The 23,063-nt window shown below is 31.1% G+C and overlaps 1 protein-coding gene across 8 annotated transcripts in view; it reads right to left on the bottom strand.

Moving 5' to 3' along the window:
- Positions 1 to 356: 356 nt before the first annotated feature.
- The window catches only part of LOC106461589 (mitogen-activated protein kinase kinase kinase 9-like), a 100,423-nt gene continuing 77,716 nt past the window's right edge, over positions 357 to 23,063 (bottom strand). For 7 of the 8 annotated variants that reach the window (XM_013921431.2, XM_022388597.1, XM_013921430.2 and 4 more), the window contains 6 exons: positions 22,857 to 23,005; positions 19,026 to 19,200; positions 17,775 to 17,970; positions 13,781 to 13,897; positions 8,197 to 8,382; positions 5,087 to 5,242 (listed from right to left, as the gene is read on the bottom strand). In XM_013921431.2, the coding sequence (XP_013776885.1) occupies positions 17,964 to 17,970; positions 19,026 to 19,200; positions 22,857 to 23,005 (331 nt within the window). In that variant the 3' untranslated portion in view covers positions 5,087 to 5,242; positions 8,197 to 8,382; positions 13,781 to 13,897; positions 17,775 to 17,963. Of the gene's footprint in view, positions 1,410 to 5,011; positions 5,243 to 8,196; positions 8,383 to 13,780; positions 13,898 to 17,774; positions 17,971 to 19,025; positions 19,201 to 22,856; positions 23,006 to 23,063 lie in introns of those variants that run through there. The other variant, XM_022388593.1, reaches the window with a different exon arrangement.

The following is a 23,063-nucleotide window of genomic DNA, read 5'->3' as shown; positions in this document are numbered from 1 at the left end:
TTATTTTAACTGGTATAAAGCTTCTTTTAAATAGTTTAACAAAACTAGTACATTTAACATAACTCTTGACATCATTCTATATCAGCATCAAAATAATCACTAACTCTTCATGAAGTACAGAATTGTGTACAAAATATGCTGGGAATAATTAACACAGAAACCCAAAATAAAAGTATAGTACATTTATAAATTGTCAAATTTACACATACTAGCAAATCAAAAGCTGTAAAAAGCCACTGTATTAGCTTTTTTGGACAAGAATGTAATATGCAGTAAATTACATTTTTGTAAGGCAACTTCATGTTACTTAAATATATATGTTAAAATTCATTACAAATTTGAAATAAATTTTTGTCAAAAGTAGCAAAGAGCAAATTTATATATATAAATATTTAAAACATTGGATGGAAAATAGAAATTTTAACAGATATAATTTTTAGCAACTTTACCATAAAACTTAATTTTTATAGAAACATATTCTTCACTATACATTCCCCATGTGATGTATACTCATATGTACACTTATGAAATAAATTTACAAAACACTTACCAACACAAATCCTCAGTTTTGCCAGAAGGAATGTTTAGTAAATCAGTTTATTTTTTTTTTTTACCTATATAACATTTTGTAAAGATCATAGGAACATAGCTTGTTTGTAACCCATGTATTGTATTTTTAGGCTACAAATCATAGGGATATCTTGGTTGTGCTGGAACATTCTCAAATGGAATGTCCTGAGGAATCAGATGATAATTACTAGGTCTGGTTACTCTGTTCCAACTAATGTAGTCTGAAACACTTATAAGAGGTTCTTTCTGTTTGAAGGGATTGGAAGTAGTGATTATAGATGGCTGATAGGTAACAAAATCAGACCTCAACGTACATCTGTCTTCTGCTACTGGCACACAAGAATATAAATGCTGTTCTTCACAGCTAATTTTTGAAGAAAGATGGTTGGAACTCAAAGCTAAATTTGCTGCATCATAAGTTTGTTTTTCCTGTTGATCTTTACCATATGCACAATCAGGTAACAGGTTAAGACTTTCATAAAGAGGATTAACTTTTTCAATGTAGCCTTCAATACCATCTTTTCTGTCTCTGTGGCATTGATCTGACAGTTCTGCAACATTGTTAAGCCTAACTTCCAAGTTTTCAAGTTGAGATGTTACTAAAGATGTGTCTCCACCATTTGACAAAGAGTTTAAATTTGATGGAGTAGAGTTGGATTTATGGTTTGACTCAAAATCCAGAAAAGGCTGTTCAACAGGAAGAGTTACTTCTGTAGCAGGCATTGATAATTCAGTCTGATAATCAATTTTTGGCCTCTGTTTTACTGATTGGCCATGGTAGGTGTAGAATTGGTATGTACAATTTGTGCTACCTGCTGCAACAAGCTGAGGTGATGACACTAAAGAAGAAAAATATGTTTAAATATTGTAAGAACTCAAATTAATCTATTTTGGATGCATATTATTCAGATTAAAAATGATGTTTATTACAGAATTCTGAAAGATCTATATTCTCTAGAATCAAGACATACTGTTCAAATAAACTGTGTTACCAAAGGTATTCAAACAGCACATATAACATACTGTTAAAGTTAACAAAAGTATTCTCACTCCTTTTTTGCCCCCCTCAGTTACTAAATATTTTTTCAAAATATCTGTATATTTTGTGTTGGTTTAAGTATATAACACCAGTCAAGAAAGATTCAAAATTTCTCTTGTATTTAGTTGTTCACTGAACTGAGCGAGTCTCCAAGGGTATCATGTGCTCCCCATTAGAATGAATTACAGTAGCTGGAAGAACATTATAGGCTTCAGTGATTGTTTCTTGTAATAAACAGGGTGATGTTTTGAGGGTTTTGACATATCCCTTATAGATTTAAGAGTAGACCTCAGACATGTAATGTAGGTAGTGCATGCACCTAGAGAGTTTTATCTATACTGTGTGATGTTTCTTTTTTTGTTTTTTGCCTTTAAGAGTAGGAAAGAGTTCGTGGTTTTGAAGTGTAATAAATCAATACATTGTTTGAATTAGTTGGTTAGACAGTAGCGAGGCATACAGATAAGTTTTGCTGCTTCAAGGTAGTTTTTACAGTGCTTAGTTTAATGTAGATTTGTTTCTGTTTAATACTCAATTTTGAATATTAATGTTTTGTTCCACCTTTTTATGCTTCATTAATTTATATTTCTTTGTTCACAAATGAACTGTTGAAAGAGGCTTAAAAAAGGTGTCTAAACAGTTCCTCACAGCACACATTGAAACACTTCTTCATTTATTTTAACTTAAATTTTGATTTTGCTTGAATAAGGATTTTGATCTGCATTTTTGTGTACTGCTGTTTTCTTTTCTTCAGGGTCAGGGAAATACAAACCCATATTCTGTTTTTGCAGGCACTATCCATTTACTATGCATAAAATTAGTTCACCTGAGAATATGACACTGCTAAGATTACATTTGAGGTGGTTCAATACAATTTAAGACTCTTTTATTAACACTTGCCACCAAATGTTAGTACACCTCTAGAGGAATAGACTGTTAAAAAACTTTGAATATGTAACGAGATATCAAGGTTGTTTTTTGCATGTTACAGAGCTTGTCAGTTGACTCTGGGCTGGAGAAGATCAATTCTGAAAATTGTATCAAATCACTGGTTATATTTTATGACAAGAATAATTAATTAATTATTATAATTATGCCTTGACAGTTTGTAAAAAAGAGGCATTCACACAATAAAAATTGTTGTCATATATAATGGCTTATATAAATAGTGTTGAACCACTGCTGTGTTTGTTGTATCCCAGCTGGCTTGAAAACTTTGGATTGAGCAAAATGTGTCATCAACAATGAATATAACAAATATAGTGTGGTTGCAAAACAATTATTATACATTCTTTCTTCAATTTCTTAAAATCAATGGACTAGATAAAGAATGTAGTGTTTAAAAAGGTAATAGGCCTAATACCAGTTTCTTATGACAAATGTAATTAAACAAAATTTGTTTTTTAGCAAAACCTATTTGAAATTTATCTTCCAATTACCCCTTTCTGCTAGTAAATCAAGTAATTTGAATATTTATACTACCACTTAGAATACCACAAGAGTTGGAAAAAGAAGTTAATAGAAAAATAATACTTAACCCCATCACAATGGGCTTGTATATTTGACACAACCTTTTAACAACCATGTAACAATGGTGGTACACATACTATGAGTCTGAAAGTACTCAATGTATCTTCATGAAATTTGGCAAGTTATCAGTAAACATTAAATCTTTTGTAAGCAAAAAATCAGAATTTTTAATTAAGTATTTTTACTAAAACTAACTATGTCCACAATCATATGGTGTCAGTGTTGACTGTTCCGAGTGGAAAGTAATTTTCATGTTACGATTAAAAACACTTTTCTTCATCTGAAAATTGTCAAATTTCATTTGCATAATCCATATAATCTCTTAAGTAAACAATTCTTTTTGCAAAAGAACTTTACATTTTATCTGTTATTTTTAATACTATAACTCAGTTTGACCAACCTCCTAACCACCATAAAAAATTAGGAAATAATCATAAATTACTCGTTTCTCTTTATGGAATGACGGCAAATTGTAACAGGAAACCACAACTGTTTATCCCTGAATAGCTTAAATCATGTAACAGTATACATCTATTTATACTTAATTTTATTGTTTTATTGCCTTTTGAACTGTGTCTAACTAATAATCCTGCTACAGAAGTTGTAAATCACTCAGTGTGTGGCTCACGTTACCCTATTGAATTACATAACACATGCACTACTCAGGGGCATACCTTATGAAGGATTTTTATTTATTTATTTTTTCTTTATATTACCTAATCTATCCTTACCTAACCTAATAAGTTTTTAACATTTACATTTTACTTACTTTTATAATAATGAATAAAGAATATGTATGAAAAACAAGAAATATAATACTTACCTTGGTTTTATTTTTTTTCCTCAACTGTTGATGAAACTTAAGCCTACTTTTTTTTATACTAATGATACCACAATACAAAATAATTTTTTTATGTAATTAAATACTGCACCTAAGAACACAGAATAATAACATTTAAAAAGCAGACAATGTCTTATAACTATCACAAGTTTTCTGGCTTTCTAACTATGCAATAAGAGCTGTTAAAAATTCAGCAAAGCTCATCAATGCATTTCCCATTGGAAAAAAGTTTGAACTAGAAGCGAAATGGACAATTCTCTGTACATAAAAAAAATGTAATAAATATGTCAGTTAATAGAATAAATCTTTGACTTTCTATTGACATAAATAATATAGTAATAAACATCAGAGAGAACTATTGGCAATTTGTGAAAAACAGGATGTGACAGATGGGTGTGGCAAGAGGGGTTTGATTTTCTAGTTTATGACCCTGTAACCAAATACGATTGAAGGCTATAAAAGGTATGCTTTGCATGAGTAATAACAATATTATAATAAGTAATTTATGTTAAATTACATACTCTTCAGAGGGGTGGTGAATAATTTCTTTTTTTATATTGTATTATAAAATTACGAGCTTAAAACTTGTCTAATATTAAAATTTGGATTATTATATTCCTTATGATACTAAGATAATAAAGTGGTTTAATTAAATTTTGAATGTAACTCAGTAAAAAGTTGTGACATGCACACTTTGACCACCTCATTGCAAAAGGTTTAAGTGATTAGAGTTCTTCATTATAGTAGTGAAAATTGTTTGACTGCAAGTGACCATATTGTTAAAAGCAATGCCATCATCAACCCCAAAAGATCTTAAATTTCAAAAATACATCTTGAGTTTGCAAAAAGGATTATGTTTAAAGCCCAGAGACAATATTAAAATTCTAGAAAATTGTTACTAAGCTGAGGATAACTAAGATATGCTATTTGTTTTCCTTTTTATTTAATACACATCAATTTGGGAAAGTGATATAAGGTACATAAGTACAAAAAATATTTTCAAAATTACATGCACCTAATGAAAAGTAACTTACAATGCTGCTGTTTGTACAATGCATTTTTATTGCTCCTACATGACTTTACTTTACAGTGATCTGTTTCATTAGTTTTCTTAGAAATCTTTCCAAACAAGGATGATACATGATGACTTATCTGCAGCCACAGTCCTTGAGTGCAGTTCATGGCAACAACACTTTCACTGTCACCTTCTTGAACTCTACATTGTAGTGGAAATTGCTTTGCACTGTCCTCTTCTTGGGATGTTTCTGAAACAGTAGTATTTAGGAAAGCTCAAAAATGTTGAATCACCATGAAGCTAAAATTTACTGAGCAATATAGTATTCTTAGTACTATAACTTCACAAATTACACATTCTTATCATAAAACTACAGCAAATGATTTGAAGTTTTTGACAACAGAACTTATGGCCACTCATTTGAAATGTACATGCTATTAATTATTATTTATTATTATTATTAAAGAAACTCCTTTTTTGTAGAACTGTTGATGTGTACATTATTTAAAGAATGAACAACATACATATTTTTAACCAGCTACATTTTTAAAAATATGGACTTTACAAGACTTCTAAACTTCACTTTTGTTAAAACCCAAACAGTTTATTGCAAAATATAGAAAAAAAAGAGACTGAACTTAAATATACTTTCTCTCTATCCAGACATGTTCAGTATAATGATCTTATGTTTCACTGATCTTTAGCAACAAATTCTAAAAAAATAACATCATTAAACAAGATGGGAACCTCAATAGCCACAGCACTTGAATTTTGTTAGGCAGGATTGGAGAAAATTAATCTTTGAGACCTTTTTATTAGCTATATTTTTGTGTGCCAGCAATACCAATTTGATTTTATTACTCATCAGGATCTCTATCAGCCTATCCTCAAACTGAAATTCTTTTAGGCAGGATTACATTAAATTAACCTATGAGACCTTGGGCGTGGTAAAATACATCAATTGAAAGAGTTTGACCTCCTGAATACAAAACTGTAATTATATCTTAAGTCAGTCAAGAGATGACCAAGCTATGAGCTAAAAGTTTGTACCTGAAAAAACCTCAATCATTCTAGGAGCTGCTATGATTTAGTTAAAAATAACAAAATTTAGATATTACATTGAAGTCTTTTTTTATAACACTGTACCATTTCAAAAGCATAATTTTACATAGGAACAAGTCCCTTCGCATTGCAGCCTTACTGAAACTTATTTTCAATGATTTACTTGTGTAATCAACAGTAACTATAGCAGTCTTGAATTTCTTTTTTAATTCTAGACAGAATGATCCTCATGCTCTAGCTACAGAAATAGTACTTTCCACTTTTAAAACCAAAATTATAGTGCAGTAATATATATTTATATGTATTTGTTTCAGAAGTACAATGATGCATCTCTTGCATATGTGAACTCGGGAAGAGGGGGTTCTGGAGGGAAATACAAAATGGCAAACACAAGACAGATGACCAACAAATCTGTGGTAGTCAAGATTCAACATTAAATTTGAAAGCAATTTTTACCCTCAAAAATCAGGAATGGTATGCTATTTGAAGAATTTCTTTTGGCTTTCTATTGAGAAACTCAACCAATGCTGAGCATTAGTATTGCGAATTTTGACTTTTCTTAACACTCCTGTGATTTTTAATTTCCCACAGTAATAGAATCCTGCAAAAAACAAACTGTTCGGAAAACTTTTTTACTTTTTAATATACATTGTTCTGACATAACTAAATTAGTATGTTTTTTTGACATTAGAACCACACTTACAGTTCATCCAAAGTTTCAACAACCTCCTGCAAAGATTCTGAAACTTAAGTTTTTTCTGGGTGTACAATTTGTTACTGATTTGGTGTTATTTTTTATCTTCTAACTAGATGTATTTATTTCTTTTACAATTTGAAGAAAACCACTATTAACAATGGTTCTCTTGATTGTAGTTTTAAAATAAAATTACCAGATTTCTTTACTGTCTTGCAATCTTTAAGATGCTATAGAAATTTTTTATAAAATATAAGGCAATGTTTTGAATAATAAAATAACATACTCTTGAAAAAATTCAATTTTCAAATGTCTAGTTCTTTCATTAGACAAATAAAAGTTATTATCCTTGCAACATGCATCAATAACTGAAAATAATGAGGTTTGTTTTGAAATTTCATGCAAAGCTACATGAGGGCTATCTGTGCAAGCCATAAACAACACCCACTGCCAACTCTTGGGCTACACTTTTATCAATGAATAGTGGGATTGACTGTCACATTGTAATGTCCACACAGCTGAAAGGGCAAGCAGGTTCAGTGTGTTAGGGATTCAAACTTGAGACCCACAGATTGAGAGTCAAGCACACCCTAAAAACGAGGCCATGCCAGGATGAAAATGGTGAGAGAAAAAATAAATATTCTAAGTATAAACATTTATAAATACAAGGAGACTTTCATACCCACATTACATATCATTAAGAAACCTCTCTACTATATACTTTCAGGTCAGCAGCATACTTATAATTAGTACAACTTGTCACAGACAGTTGTAAAAAATGGATAAAATAATTTGATGAACTTTTGTTCACTATTAGATCTTGTTTGTTTGTTTAATATAAAAATTATTCACAAAGTATTTTTCATGGACTCAGAATGGCATATGAGTGTATACTTTGAAATAAACTTCCACCAGTTAGTACTTCTAATTTACTTAAATTGTTTCACTATATAACATGCACCTCCGTCTGTTTTCTTGTGTCTCACATTTCCTTTTTAGCATTAGACGTAGAAATATGATATTTAGGTAAGTCTAATAAACACTTAACAGCCATTAGTAAACAAACAAAGGACATTTCTAGAGAAAAAAAACATTTTCTGGATTTAACTGCTTCTTGATTGCAGTTAGTCTTTTTTCTTTCTGTAAAAAGTTAAATGTCTAATTTTTAGAAAGAAGAAGTGATTCACTGCCAGAACTGCCTCCAACTAGGTGCTAAGGGTACTAATACTTAAATTTAAATTGATTTCATATATTAGATACAAAAGTATACTTTGACTCTATTTTTAACCCCATTTTCTTATTATCAGAAATTGCTACTTAATATTTTATGTGTTTGACACAAATACTTAAAGGCTGTGTCAATGTCAACTAGTTTCAATAATTCACATTGTATGCATATTAACTTTTATTTGCTACATAAAGTACTACAGAAATAGAATCCATCTCACCATCCATAACACAAACATCCCCAGTTGATCCACAGAATCCACAGTTTGCCTTTCCTAGTTCAGTTGAAGAAATCACTGAATTTTCTAAGTAATCATTAGTAAGGAAAGTGTCTCTTTGGTTTTCACTTTTCTTCTGTTGATCAACAACTGAGCCCCATGTCCTTCCCTTGAACCCATTAGCCTGTACTGGAAATGAAAAAAAAAGTACTTTAACATATGTCCCCCAAATTAAGAAATGAAAACATTTTCACATTTAATAACTGGTGTTTTCTTGTATTTTCTTTCACAAACTGTAGAATGTTTGTGCAATTTCTTTTACTGCTTGTTTCAACAAATCACTTAACCAGATTCTGTCTGAAGGAATTTAAAAGCATTCATGCATAAAATTTTTAATATCTGACAAACCAAGAAAACTATATGTGGTATAATTTTATAGCAAATGAACTAGAACAAATAAAACTATAAAAAAACTTATTCCTAGATTAGTATCATACCCCTTCATTTAGAAGAATGCTTTGTAATTTTTATACAAAAAAAAACTAATTTTACTTTTCTAAATGGCAACCCACCCCTTTGAATTGAAAAATTTCCCTTTCCTTCAGTTTAATCCATGCTTCCATTTTACTTGCAGGTGTGGAATTTTCGGAAAGTTGTATTTTCAACACTGAAAGCAAATAGTGATGTTCTGTGATATACTGTTTGCTTCAAAATTTGTAAAATTCCAATTTTTTTTAAACAGAGATCTTGGTATCCAGTTTGTTGCCCACAGTAAAATGGATGATAACTCTTTAGTTACAACAATTGATAGAATATAGATGGAACTTCACAAAAATGCAAAAAATATACATGGGATCACAGACACAGCACACTGAAAAACAAATGTACCCAGTGTTTGTGAGAATGCTTTGTAAGTCATGATGATGTAAATAACAAGACAGATATAATTACTCACACTGAAACAGAAAAAAGTTATTCAAGAAGTCTTCAAATCATTAATGGTTTATTAGATAAATTTTGAATTTATGTGTGTGTGTGGTTTACAAATTGAACTGAAACAAAAAACTGAAAGTTATATGGACAAGATAATTAAAAATTGTTAATTCAAAAAGGGAAATAGAGATTGTCAAGAAAGTACAAAAACAAGTTGAATTAAAATGCAAAGATTACATTTATAGCTTACAATTAGGGACTATAAGAAAGTAAACAAACTAGGTTGAAAATAGTCTATATTATTTTCTCGATCTACAAATCCCTATTCTGACTCCACTAAAATTGATAAGTACAAATAAAGATTTGTAGCATGAGAAAATAATGTAGACACTATTTCCAGTCTAGTTTATTTACTTTTTTAAGAGTTCCTAGTTGTAGGCTTGTAAATATAATCATCGCATTCTGATTCAACTTCTTTCTCTACTTTTTTGATGATCCCTATTCCCCTTTTTAAATTAACAATTTTTAATTATTTTATGTCCATTTATGGAGAATGAATTTTAAGCTACATACGTGCATATGCATTCAGTTGAATGGTACATGTTTTTCAACAGTTTAATGCTCCATTGGCTTTTTTTCTACCCAACCAGGTGGTTTTATGCCTGAGGTTTTGAGTAAACACACATTTAACAAGTGTTGAGTACAAAGGAAGCTGCTTACCTCAACATTGCATACATTATGTATTTATAGCCACGTAAATCAACTTTTAAAACAGGTTATGGACATTTGCAGTTTCATATAGTATATCTGTCGAAGTTTTGATGCAAAATACCCAGCCGACTTTGCTGTAGGTTTGTGAAACAAAAATAATAATAACAATAATATAAATAGTAGTAAAATATGCACTTACAGTTTCAGCTATGAAAATCAGTAGAATAAATCACCACTCACAAGAGTAGAGAAATTACTACGGTAATCATCTACTGTTAGAAAACTCACTAAAATAGTTGCAGAAAACCATGTAGACAAAAAGTACAACAGGGAACTCAACAAATGATGAATTCTCAACATGGCAGTTTCCAATTAATGTGCATTAGTAAAACACCAGTTGTTTTTTTTTCAGTGATGGAAAGTGTAGAACTTGCAGAAATTCTTCAGGGCAACAAATGAAGGCACTTGAATGAATTCTAAAACTACCCTATGATATACTCAATATTGCATTCATTACTTTTGTCCAGGTTTCAGTAAAATATTCATAGCTGATTTTTTTTATATAGCAGCTTGTAAAACTATAATAATAAGCCTGGTGACACTGTTACAAATATACACATTGTTTACTGTAATAAAATGAAGTGTTTATGACTAGTATAAACCAGAGCATTTCCAACTAGTATAATGGTGCCTAAATGGCTTCAAAGAACTTATAAAATTTTAGAGGGCATAAATCTCAACTTTCAAGAATCAACTTAAAAATAGCCCTATAACCTTCACAGGAGTTTGTTTAGTAGCTGTGCATAAATTTTGATGCAGTATACCTAGCTATTTTTGCTGTAGGCTTCGGTGCGTGAATGGCTTCAAAGAGAAACTTGGCCAATAAAAATGAAAAACCAATAAAATCTCTCCTTCTCTTTCAAGAATCAACATAAAAAAATAGTCCTATGGCCTGCACAGGAGTTTTATTAGTAGGTTTGCCCAGGTTTGAATTAAAATATTCATGGCTGTTTGTTCTGTAGGCTTGTGAAACAAGAATAATATGAAGAACAAAGGATAAACTTTGAATTTTATCTAACAATCGGAAAAATCGACTTTTTTCTACAATCAGTATTTTAGCAGTGTTAGCCAGTGAGATAGAAGGTGTTGAAAGCTGTTTCAAGAACAAGTCTGTTTTTTAGATGGAGTTTGCCCATATGTTCTATTAGAATTTTTGTGAAATTCCTGGGCGAACTCTATTATTAACCATTATCGTGGTTTGCAAAATATATTTCTCCCAGTACATGACTTCTGGTACTCCTTCATTGTGAGGTTTAGTCTGTCTCTTGCAAGTTTTTTTTTACTTCAAGATACCCAAAATATATTTATATTTAAAAAAAGAATGAAATTATATCATTTAAATTAACAACTCCTAATTATGAACAAATGTACTATGAAAACAAACATTTAACACATGTAACAAGAATTTGAGGAATTGGTTTGTCACTTTTGGGTCTATTTATAATTGTTATCATGAAATTTTTGTGTAATCTGAATAAAGTATTTCTAACTTAAAAAAGGATGATCTACCTTTCAAAAATGTTTGAGTTATCAGGTTTACTATTTTATGGTGCTCATCAGCTAACAGACTAAAGTTAAAAACAGTATCCACAATGGTTTTTTAAAATGATTTATGTCTGAATGGTGACCTTTATAGAACAACCATTGTGATTTTCATACCCTTAGTAAAAAACAACTAGCATTATTTTCTGGAGAACAATGAGTGTCATATTATGATTAGGAAGTTCATAACTCGTTTTTGTTAGGAGTATACTGAAATCAAACCAAAATCTAAATTGGAGATTTTAAGAAATCTGTATATAAAATTAAATTAATAAAACTTGTTTTACTGAAACAATTTTATCACTGAAAGATTTAAAAATAATGTATAGAAGAACAATCATTACTTTATTTTCTATGAATTTTTTAATTCAATGGTGCAATTTTGTATTCAGGCAACAGGTATACCCCATATGGTGCTAGAGGGTTAAATATTCTTTAACTCTAAAACCATTTCAGTTTATTTCTTAGAGTTGGAAGCATATCTAGTATATTTTTGAAGTAAAGATTTTAACAATAACCAGCTTGGTGAGCTTTTGAATAACACTGTATGAGAAATGGTTACAACAACTGCTAATGGCTGTTTAAGTACAATTGGACTATGTTTGAGACATTTAGAAAATTTATTTTTTGCAAAGTATATTTTTCAAATATAATTTTTATTTATATTATACCTAAAAAAAAAGAGAAATCAAAAAATGTTTTGACAAAGTATAAGGCAAAACAAAATCATTTCCTAAATTATGTACCAAAAATACATAAGGGAAAAATACAAAGGTTCTTTATTAAATAAAACTCACATGTTTTGTACATATGTTGTACTGTTGTAGTATTCAAACTTACTACATGTTTACCATACCCTTATCTTACATAAAAAATCTTCATACATGGAAGTGTATGTAGTTTAATATGGAATGTTGGTCAAGGAAGAAGCTAAGTTCCTATTGCCCTAGTTACCTATCATATTGGGTCATTCACTAATCTCATGGCAAACATTTATGTGAACTTGAACATACATGATAGTAGACAGATCTTTTTTATTGGTGAGTCGGGTGATGATACCTTGATGATGCAACATCCCTCAATTTTTGACAGGAATGACCAGTGACATGAGTTGCACATGTTCCCTGAGAAGAAAAGCATTGTTGTTTCATGTATATCATGCTATGATTTCTCAGTCTGGAATGGTTCTTCACACCTTTCCAACAGTGTCTTCACAAAGTTAATGATCCAGGAAATATCCTGTCCTTCATTCTGATTGTTTTCACTGTATTTTATATTATGTCCAGTCTGTTTCTTTTCTACAACTCAGCCACAGTCAGAGATTAGGATTTAGTTCATGAAATATTTACTGTTGCACCTCCTGTTAATCTGCAGATTCTACCCAATTACTCTTAGGGAAAAAGCAGCATATCTGAGAATATTACACTGTCATAATTTTAGCATTAATACCACAATCAGTATGACTAAATCATATCTCTATACATATCATACATTGCCAAATGTAACTTAGCTCTAAGGTGTTCCAAAAAATGTTTTCTTATTATTCAAATTAATGAGAAAAATGTTTATGCCACCAACCAGTCTCTTTCTCTTCTACAACTCAGTCACAGTCAGAGAATTAGGAATTGTTTCATGAAATATTTCCTGTTGCACCTCTTATTAATCTGCAGATCCCACCCAATTACTCTTAGAGTAAAAGCAGTATATCTGAGAATAATATATATGCTGTCATAATTTTTGCATTAATGCCATAATCAGTATGGCCAATTATAGCTGCAAATATCATACACTACCAAATAGAACTTAAGGTTCATGATTTTGATGCTTTTGATCATAATCCTTTGTATTTTAATTTTGCTTAATCCAGTACTGCTTTATTATAAAAAATGAAATAGTATTCTGTTGTTTTTAAACATTTCCTCACATATACCATTTACTTTTTGCTACCAGATTTAAAAATGATGCTGCGCATTTAGTCACATGACTGTGATTGGTAATTATAGCAATATCAAAACCACACATTCTACAGCTTAAGTCTGCAAAGTTAATAGTCAGTTTAGAGATACAGTTGGTGATTAAACACTATTAGGGCTAAGCAATGGAAAATGGAATTTTTTCATAATTTCTTGCAACAGAGGATTTTTTGAAATTGCAAAGACCTGAGAATTTAAGCAATATTTCATTTCTGCATGAGAAAGATATAATTCTATATTTTTATGACTACCTTCTATCACTGTGGTACAATGCTACAGAGATCTATGTGATAACTGGTTCAAAAATTCAACACTCCGCACATGCGTGCAGAATAGAGTTCGAATTTTATAACCAAGTCTTTACTCACAAGCATATGCCCTTAGACGAGGTCGACTTGGGGATGAAGGAATACTGCCAGAGATCATTTCTTTGACATGCTCCAATTCATCTGGTCCTGCTGTTACAGTGATTTTATGCCTAAAATCTGTAAAAAATAACATTATTATTTTTTGTTTTCATGATCTCCATTTAATTCAACATAATTATTTCAAACTTTATTTCCAAAATATTTAATTAAACATAATAATTTAAGATTGGCTGTGAATATGCAAACTGTATATATGAAGTTTAGTACACTATATTAAAACAATTTTGAAGCCTCACCACACTGTTAAAGTCCATGTTGCTACATTCAGTCAATGTTCTATCTGATAATTTGCATATTGACAGTAGCCCTGCAATGTAGAATCCACTGCCAAAGGCCCTTGTTCAAACTACATCCCTTCTTTTTCGTAAACTTTCTATGAGCTATCTCATGTGTGTGTGTAGACAGCAGAGTTCTACAGCATCCCTTTCAATAGTATGATTACACAGATATTGATAGGTGCTGTATCCAGTGACTTGGTCTGTATGTTTTTGTAAGAAATATCATGAGCACCTACTTTATTCTCCAGCTGCTTGAGATATGTGACAGTTGAATGAATATACTGTAGCAGTGACTTGTGTTACTTTTCTGGATGGAGATCTTTTTTACTATGTTACATACTGGTGCCTGGAATACACTTAACATTTTTGCTTTTGACCTTTGTGTTCAAGGATTCTCTCCATGTACAAGATTCCACATTATGCTTGCCACAAAATGGATATGCTATCAAAGTGATATGTTACTTTTCTGGATGGAGATCTTTTTTTGATTATGTTGCATGCAGTTGCCTGGAACAATTGGAACATTTTTGCTATTGACCTTTTTGTTCAAGGAGTCATTTGTAGAAGATGCCACACTCTGCTTACCATGGTTTGGATATGATTTGTTGCAGGTCTCTTTCTGGATGGTCTTGGAACCTCAAGTTGATTCATATTCCTTTGCTTTCCAATGTGAAAAAAATTGCAGTTGCCTTGTGTGAAAACACATTTTCATGTACACAGTTTAGCATAAAAAAGTAACTTAATTTTAGATTATTGTGCCTGTTATGCACAAAAATATTTTAGAATCTATATAATGTCATTTTCTGACACTTATTTTGCATAATTCATGAAGAACCAATATTAATATTGTCAATTCCACACAGCTGCCTATAGTTTTGCCAGTAAACAAAACAATCTAATTATTGATTTCTCTTATAATTGTTCAGCACATCACAAAGAAATACTTTACTTTTGCCTATCATCCCTTCAGAATATATTATCCTTTTCAGGATTTTCAAGTACTTCTTTTAATTTTTGTACAAGACTCTGGACTTTGGTTGAAATCTTATATTATCACATCAAGTGATTTGATCATTTACTATGAAAAACAGCTATAAAGGAAGTTTAAATATGATTGGGTACTATGGATAGAACAAGAATTAGATTATCACATAATAGTAAATACATAGGTTTAATTTTTTTTATAGCTGCTGCCCTTTCAGTTCCTTTCATTTATGAACTGTAAAAGTATTTGTGTGTTTGAAAGCTACAGAAATTTTCTTCAATGAGAAGAGGTCATATAATTTAGGATAAGGTAAGCTTATGAATTTTATAAATGGTTTGAATGGGTAACAAAGAAAACTTTATCACAGGTTTAATACAGTAACAGATGTACAATGTTTGGAGAAGGTTTTGTGATCATCAGGTATATCTGAGAACATGGTGAGAATAATAGGCAAATGCAAAACATTCTGATGACTGAAATCTTTATCGAGTATTATTTTTATGTTTATATTATTAAATGAACATATAATCATTATTATTTTTAAACAAAAACAATATTAGCCTTATTGGTGAATGGTGATAGTAAAAGTCTCCATCATTATATTTACAGTAGATTAGTGCAGGACCACTACATATTTAAAAAGAAACATAACCACATAGTGGTAATGTTTAGCTAACATTAATGATTCTTTAACAAAGTATCATGTTTGTGTGAAAAAAATTCCACAGCAGTAAAATACTAAACAAATAAGTCAAGAAAATAACACACAGGCATTTTTTTTTCCTGTACGGATGTGACGGTAGGAGGCATGTGTGTACTAAGTGATTGTAATCAAACCCATTTATTAGCAAATACCACTAATCACCCAGCTCTACACATGATACAGTACTTACTTAATGGCAACCAACATCATGAATACAATTGTTTTCATAAGACACATGATACAGTACCTATCTACTTGATGGACAGTGAAATCAGTGCTATCATTTTCATGTTATCACAAATCGTACGATACATTGCATACCTGATGGAGAGCATCATGACTACCACTTTTCTGTATTCATAAGTAACATGAAAAGAGTAACTACCTACCTGATGTATAGTAACATTATGACAATCATTTTTATGCTTATAGACAGCATATGTTACAGTCATTTCCTTGTGGAAAGCAACATGACACCACTTTTCTGCTTTCATAAGTCACATGATATTGTATTTTCCTGATGGACAGCAAAATCATGATAAAAATATTTATTTTTCATTCTTCATGATACGGAATCTAACTGACAGACGTCACCATCACTTTTGTTTAAGCGACAATGATACAGATCCTACATACTTGATGAGAGTAAAATCATTGCTATCCTTTTTATGCTTAGAGAAAACATGTTACAGTCCCTTCCTTGTGGAGAGAAACATCAGGACACCATTTCGGTTTTCATTATTCACATGATACAGTCCCTACCAGGTGGACAGCATCATCAAAAATACCACTTTTATCTTTTCATAAACCACATGAGGGAGTTTAATACTCCCTGATATACAGGTAAATCACAACTACAACTTTTCTATCCACCTGATGGACAGTGATATCAAGCTAACCATTTTAATGTTGGGATGACCACTATACAGTACCTACCTGTATAGTAGTTACAACATGATAATTATTTGCATCTTGTCAGAAGTCATGTATATTTTCCTGATGGACAGTAAAGTCATGACCTAGTGTACAGCAATATCATGACCACCATTTTTATTTTCACAAGTCTCAGTAAAGGAGAGTAAAATACTGACCCATATTTATTTTCACATGTCTTATGATACAGTACTTAACTGATAAATAGTAACATCATGAATACCACTTTTTCATTTTCATAGTTATGATACTGTACCTATCTGATACATAGTAACATCAAGAAAACTTTTTGTTTTCAGAAGTCATATGGTACATTATTTTCCTGATGGACAGTAAAATCATGACTAAACTTTTTTTTCTTTTGGTTAAAAAACAAAACAAAAACTACCTACTTGATGAACAGCAATATCATCACTACATTTTTATGTTTTTATAGCCATATGATACAATACCTAGCTTGTGGACAGCAACATTCTGACAATCATTTTTTTTTCTTAGGTCATATAATACAGTACTTCCTTGATGGACATCAACATTATTACTACACTTTTATCTTTTCATGAGTGATATGATACAGTACCTACCTGATGGTTAGTAGTACCAGAATACCTATTTTTTTCAGAAGTCACATGATACATTTCCTTCTTGATGGACAGTAAAATAATGACTAACACTTTTCTGTTTTCAATACTCACACGATTCAGTACCCACCTGATAGAAAGCATCATCATGACTGTCATTTCTGTTTTCATAAGTCACATGATACAGTACCTTCTTGATGGATATTAACATCATGAATACCATTTATATGTTTTTAGAAGTCATATGATACAATTCCTTTTTGATGGCCAGGAATACCATTACTAACACTTTTCTCTTTTCTTATATGTTACATGATAAAGTACATGATGGACAACAACAGCAACAGTACTATTTTATCTTTTCATAAATCAAAAGATATAGAACCCATCTGACTCATAGAAACATTATGGATACTTTTTTCATGCTTATATTAAGTCATAATGAAACACCTACTTGATGGACTACTGATTTCTTGACTTCCATTTTTAAGCTTCCATTTCTTAAAGTTTCCCTTTCGTTTTTTAGGTGTTGGTTTTTCTTGTTGTTGCTGTAATAAAATAATGTTTAATTCCATCTCCACTACACTCAGTTCTCGCTCCTCTAACTCTTTGACACGTCTCCTAATGCATTCTTCCCTATACTCTATTCTCTGTAAAGTAAAATAGCATGAAATAAATAAATATCAAATATGATTCAAATGCATTCAAATTTTAGTGTGTTCCTGTAAATTCAATCTATGGTCCCATATTTTTTTATCCCATTTTATCCTCTTTGTTAATATTTAATTTAAAACATTTCTTAAAATTGAAAAATAATTTTAAAATTGGGTTTTGAATAAAAATCATAACAATCAGCTTTTATACAATAATTACTAAGAATAACTACCAACGTACCAAAATCTAATCAACTCCAAAACTATTTTATCACAACCCTGAGCTCCCTATATTTCTCACCTAGGCTATGACTCTGGACCATGCTAGGAATCTATGTGATTCCCAAACCCTTCACCCAATCAATGGTCTGGTAAAATTTCTTTAAATTACACTTTAATAAAATAATGTTGTACACTTCATGCCACAGTATGTTATATTAGAACATATATATAATATATACATTCTAACACAGAGGGTCAGTGTGTTATATTAGAACATATATAATATATACATTCTAACACAGAGGGTCAGTGTGTTGTATTAGAACAATTTTGCACCTTCAGCACATCATGCTCTATCTGATGATAGTCCTGCAGGATAGTTTCCATTGTAAAAAGCTCTATCATGAGGCTATCATGTCAATAGCACATCATTAAATCTAACTACGAACTATGCACATAACAGTAAAAATATGTCAGCTTATCTAAATTACAGTCAAACCATTTCTTTAAAGTCCTTGCAAGATTAACTTTCATAAAATTTCACACACAATATCTAGTATTACCTCCAGGGTAATAATTACAAAATCAAAATATTTTTTAAGCTTTATCTTATTTTATGTTATATTAGAAATGTATTTTAAATAATGTGAATTTGCCTAAATGCAATTCAAAGAAATTTTCCAAGTTGTTATAACTGGGAACAATTACTATTATTATCTGAAAAAAATAACAAAAACTGCACTCCAATAGATACCAGAATTTTCTCTTAAACATCCATCTGAATACACAAAATAAACAGTTAAAATAAAACAAATTTCCAATTAGTTCACCTTTTCTTTCTTGATTGTTCTCTGAACATTTGCTCTATCTCCTGTTTCCAATCTTGCTGAAGAGTGTTGAAGGAGTCTTGAGGAGTTTCTGTGAATTCTGAGACTGAAATGTTTTTCAGCTGATTAATGATTTCAGGGAATGTCAAACGTTGATGAGGATCAAGAATGTGGCAATCTGTTGGAAACCACATAAAGAGCAATAACAACAAGATTACATTCAGATAATATTCTGATGCTTTCAAACTTGTTTATCAAGGCTGTACTTATAAACAATGGTCCAACCATTAAGCAATATAAAAAAATATTTATAGTTATTGCATTCAATGAAAATTAGTATCATACATAAAGGTGATTTATACTAGATTTTGTAATGTTAAGTAATTTTCCCCAGTTTTATTATGTACCAAAAAATTAGAATACTGATGTTCTCATATTCTCAACTATGTTAGTGTAGTAGCCTGAGTTTTAAAAAGTGACTTACTAGCAAGTTCAAGTGGATTAAAAGAAATATATAGTTAAAACTGCATATATGACAAAGCTATCAAAATTAAAGAATAGGTTTAACAATTGCCAAGTTTTTGATATATTTTTATTTAAAGACCACAAAAAATATGGTATTTTTTGTGCTTAAATGTGTATATTGTATCGCACTAAAAATAATACAATTATAAAAAGTCATGAAATACTCAAACTCATGTGAAGAAAAACTAGCAGAAGCAACACATGGCAAACTGGGCAGGCAAACCTAAGGTAAACAAAAATGGCAACAGCAGGTGAAGAGGAAGATAGATGTAATGTGTCAATCGCACCATATATGTTTGAACCAGAGCTTGCATACGATAATGTGTCTAATGTTGACATGTTGGCCGAAGTGGATGAAGACTTGCAGTTGTCTGATCTTTCTTGGTATGGAATTGTTTCAATAGTTATATGTTACAATGTCCTAAAAGACTGTTTCACATTGCTAATATCAGGAAAATGGGATGTTATTTACAGCCATCTGTGTGGTCAAATGGCTGATAACATACTTAATGTACAGCCATCAGTGTGGTCACATGGCCGATAATATAGTAAATTTACAGCCATCAGTGTGGTCACATGGGTAATACTATAGTACATTTATAGTCATCAGTGTGGTCACATAGGCAATAATATAGTACATTTACAGCCATCAGTGTGGTCACATAGGCAATAATATAGTACATTTACAGCCTTCAGTGTGGTCACATGGGTAATACTATAGTACATTTATAGCCATCAGTGTGGTCACATGGGTGATAATATAGTAGATTTACAGCCGTGTGGTCACATGGGTGATAATATAGTAGATTTACAGCCGTGTGGTCACATGGGTGATAATATAGTAGATTTACAGCCATCAGTGTGGTCACATGGGTGATAATATAGTAAATTCTAGTAAATATTTGTTTTTTCATGTGACTGATCTATATCTAGATGTAGATCTAATACCAACTGATGGACTCCTGATACTGTATTCTGCACATGCTCTGAATTATAAGCATATGACCAAGTATACATTAGGACTGGAAAAGCAAACATAGCTGGGATTATATTTCGATAATCAATATTATAGATATAGCATTTTTTTATGATGCATATTGATATCTCCAGTGAAAAAGTGATATATATATGACAAATTAATGAAAAGAACAGCCAGTTGTTTGCTCATGCCCTTTTTTTGGTAAATAATAGTTGAAAGTGAACTCTCATAAAAATGCTATGTTTTAGCCGATTTACTGGTGTGTTTATAAATCTGAATGGTTGCTGACAATTCAATACTGCACTTAAAACATTAGCTAAAACCTGAGCTTACACTGTATGCCTCTCGTTTTTGAACAACTGATCACATATGACTATCATTCCTGTTATTGGTCTGTGAACAAGAGCATGATGTGCCAGTGGCATGAGCCTGGCTGCTGCTTGCCATGCCTGATGAATCTCTCTTGAACTTTGCATAGACACTGGGCACTGCATCTTTCTTTAGCACCAGTTTTTTTTTTGCAAATCTCATACCAAATTGTAGTATATTTTTAAAGACTGGCTCCAAAAAGTGTTCTCTGCATACATGGCAGCTTTTGGTGGACTCCGTGTATCACAAGTTCTTGATATGAACTTTGTCTGGGCAATATGCTGTTTTCTGTTTGACTTAGGTGGAAACTAGTGCAAAGATACTTTTTTTTCCTTGGGAATGTTCCCATATCCATAAAAAACACAGTGAAAAATCATAGTTGTTTACTCACGAATAACTGTGTTCTATCAAATGAAATTTGTCCAGAAAAAACAAACAAATTGTTTTCACATAAACAAACTAACAGTTTTCCATGCACAGGGAGGAAGTCGGTGGTGACTGGCCTTGTTTACGTTGAATGATGTCACTCGCTTCTGACTCAATTTTTCAACTAAGTGATCACAAAGGCTGGCTGTTGCACTAACATTTGGAGCTTGCAGGGCTGTGGCAAATTATCAAAAAATGATATGGTCTAAGCAATAACAACTCTTATTAGGGCAGTGCCTGGATAAGACTAGAAAATAGTTAGTCCAAAAATACATGATTGTGCAAGCATAGAGGTAGTGGCACAAACAATGGCACTAAGAATTAGACTATTATAAGATTATTAAGACTATTATAAATACAGCCAATGCCTACATTTATTGGTTGTAACTGATAGTATCTGAATTCTATATAATATCATGGTCTAAAAATGTTGCAATTTTTCTGTAAAATTTTTTCATCTTGCACTTTTGGCAAGTTTGTAGTACTCATGGCCTCCATCAAGTGAAAGTGTATTTCTGTAACATTTCACGCACTAGATCTAACACTGCTTGTGAGATGCAGCACAAGTTGCTCAAATAATCCATTCTTAACACATGACTGAGGCTCTACCAAAAAGAAAGAAACATATTGAAATTATTAACCATTGAAGCTGGTAATACTAAAAGGCTGATTAATTCTGTGGACTAACAAAATAAATAAAATACTAGTCGAGATGGGATAGTTATGATATTTAATATCCTGAAGAGGGATGCTGCAAGTGAGTCAAATAGCAAATTCATCATAATGAAGTCAATGGCATTTACTTCTCTACAGCAAGGTACGAATACAGATTATAATAAGGTAATCAGCAAGGGAAATGAAGACAAATGGAATGGAAAACAAACTTGACAATGATCCAGTGTACTTTTATAGATTCCCAATGTCACTGTGGCAAATAGCAAGCTTTCCTACTCCAAGTGCCATCTAGTGCTAATACAGTCAGATATCCTATGAGGTATTCTTTTAGATGATATATAAGTTTGATATTAAACATCAACTGCATCTTAAAACATTTATTTTAAGAAGGTACAACACTGAATATACATACAGAAAATTTTCATCACAGTATTATGGAAACTTGAAAAATTGAGCTCAAAATTTGTAAAAATTATCCATTTGACTAAATTCTATCTTATGGAACATAAAAGAAAATTGCTGAAAAGGTCTAAGATTAAAACTATTCTTATTGTTCTTATTGTTCTGGACTTTGCATTTGGAGAAAATGATGTATATTTGTTTTAAAAAATCATCCAATGTTGCTTGCTAACATTTGTGTAGAGTTAATCAATCAAATCATAACAAGATTCAAATACTTGGTAAACAACAGCACAAAATGTAAACAGTTTTGCTATTTTACTTTTTCTATCTTATCTATATAAATGTTCACATTTTTTATCACATTTCATCTATGGTGGTGTTTTTGTCCTTCATCTAAACTTTTTTGAAAAGTTACAATGTATGCTGAAAAAAGCTGGGATTGTAATACGAATACTAACCATTGATGAGTTTTTTGAAAGGAACTGGGCAAGTTTTTGGAATGGGTAGTTTGAGCTTGTTGGCACCAATTCCATAGATCACAGACCATGTCTCTAGACCTCTATAAGGCACTTCTCCTGTTAAAAGCTCCCATACCAGTACACCAAAACTAGAAAAAGGAATATTGAGTAAAGAAATAAAATAATGCATTTATATTTTTAAAAATA

Source organism: Limulus polyphemus, unplaced genomic scaffold, assembly GCF_000517525.1.
Source record: "Limulus polyphemus unplaced genomic scaffold, Limulus_polyphemus-2.1.2 Scaffold993, whole genome shotgun sequence".
Taxonomy (NCBI): domain Eukaryota; kingdom Metazoa; phylum Arthropoda; class Merostomata; order Xiphosura; family Limulidae; genus Limulus; species Limulus polyphemus.
The sequence above is the reverse complement of the archived record's forward strand: the minus strand, read 5'-3'. Positions and strand labels throughout refer to the sequence as shown.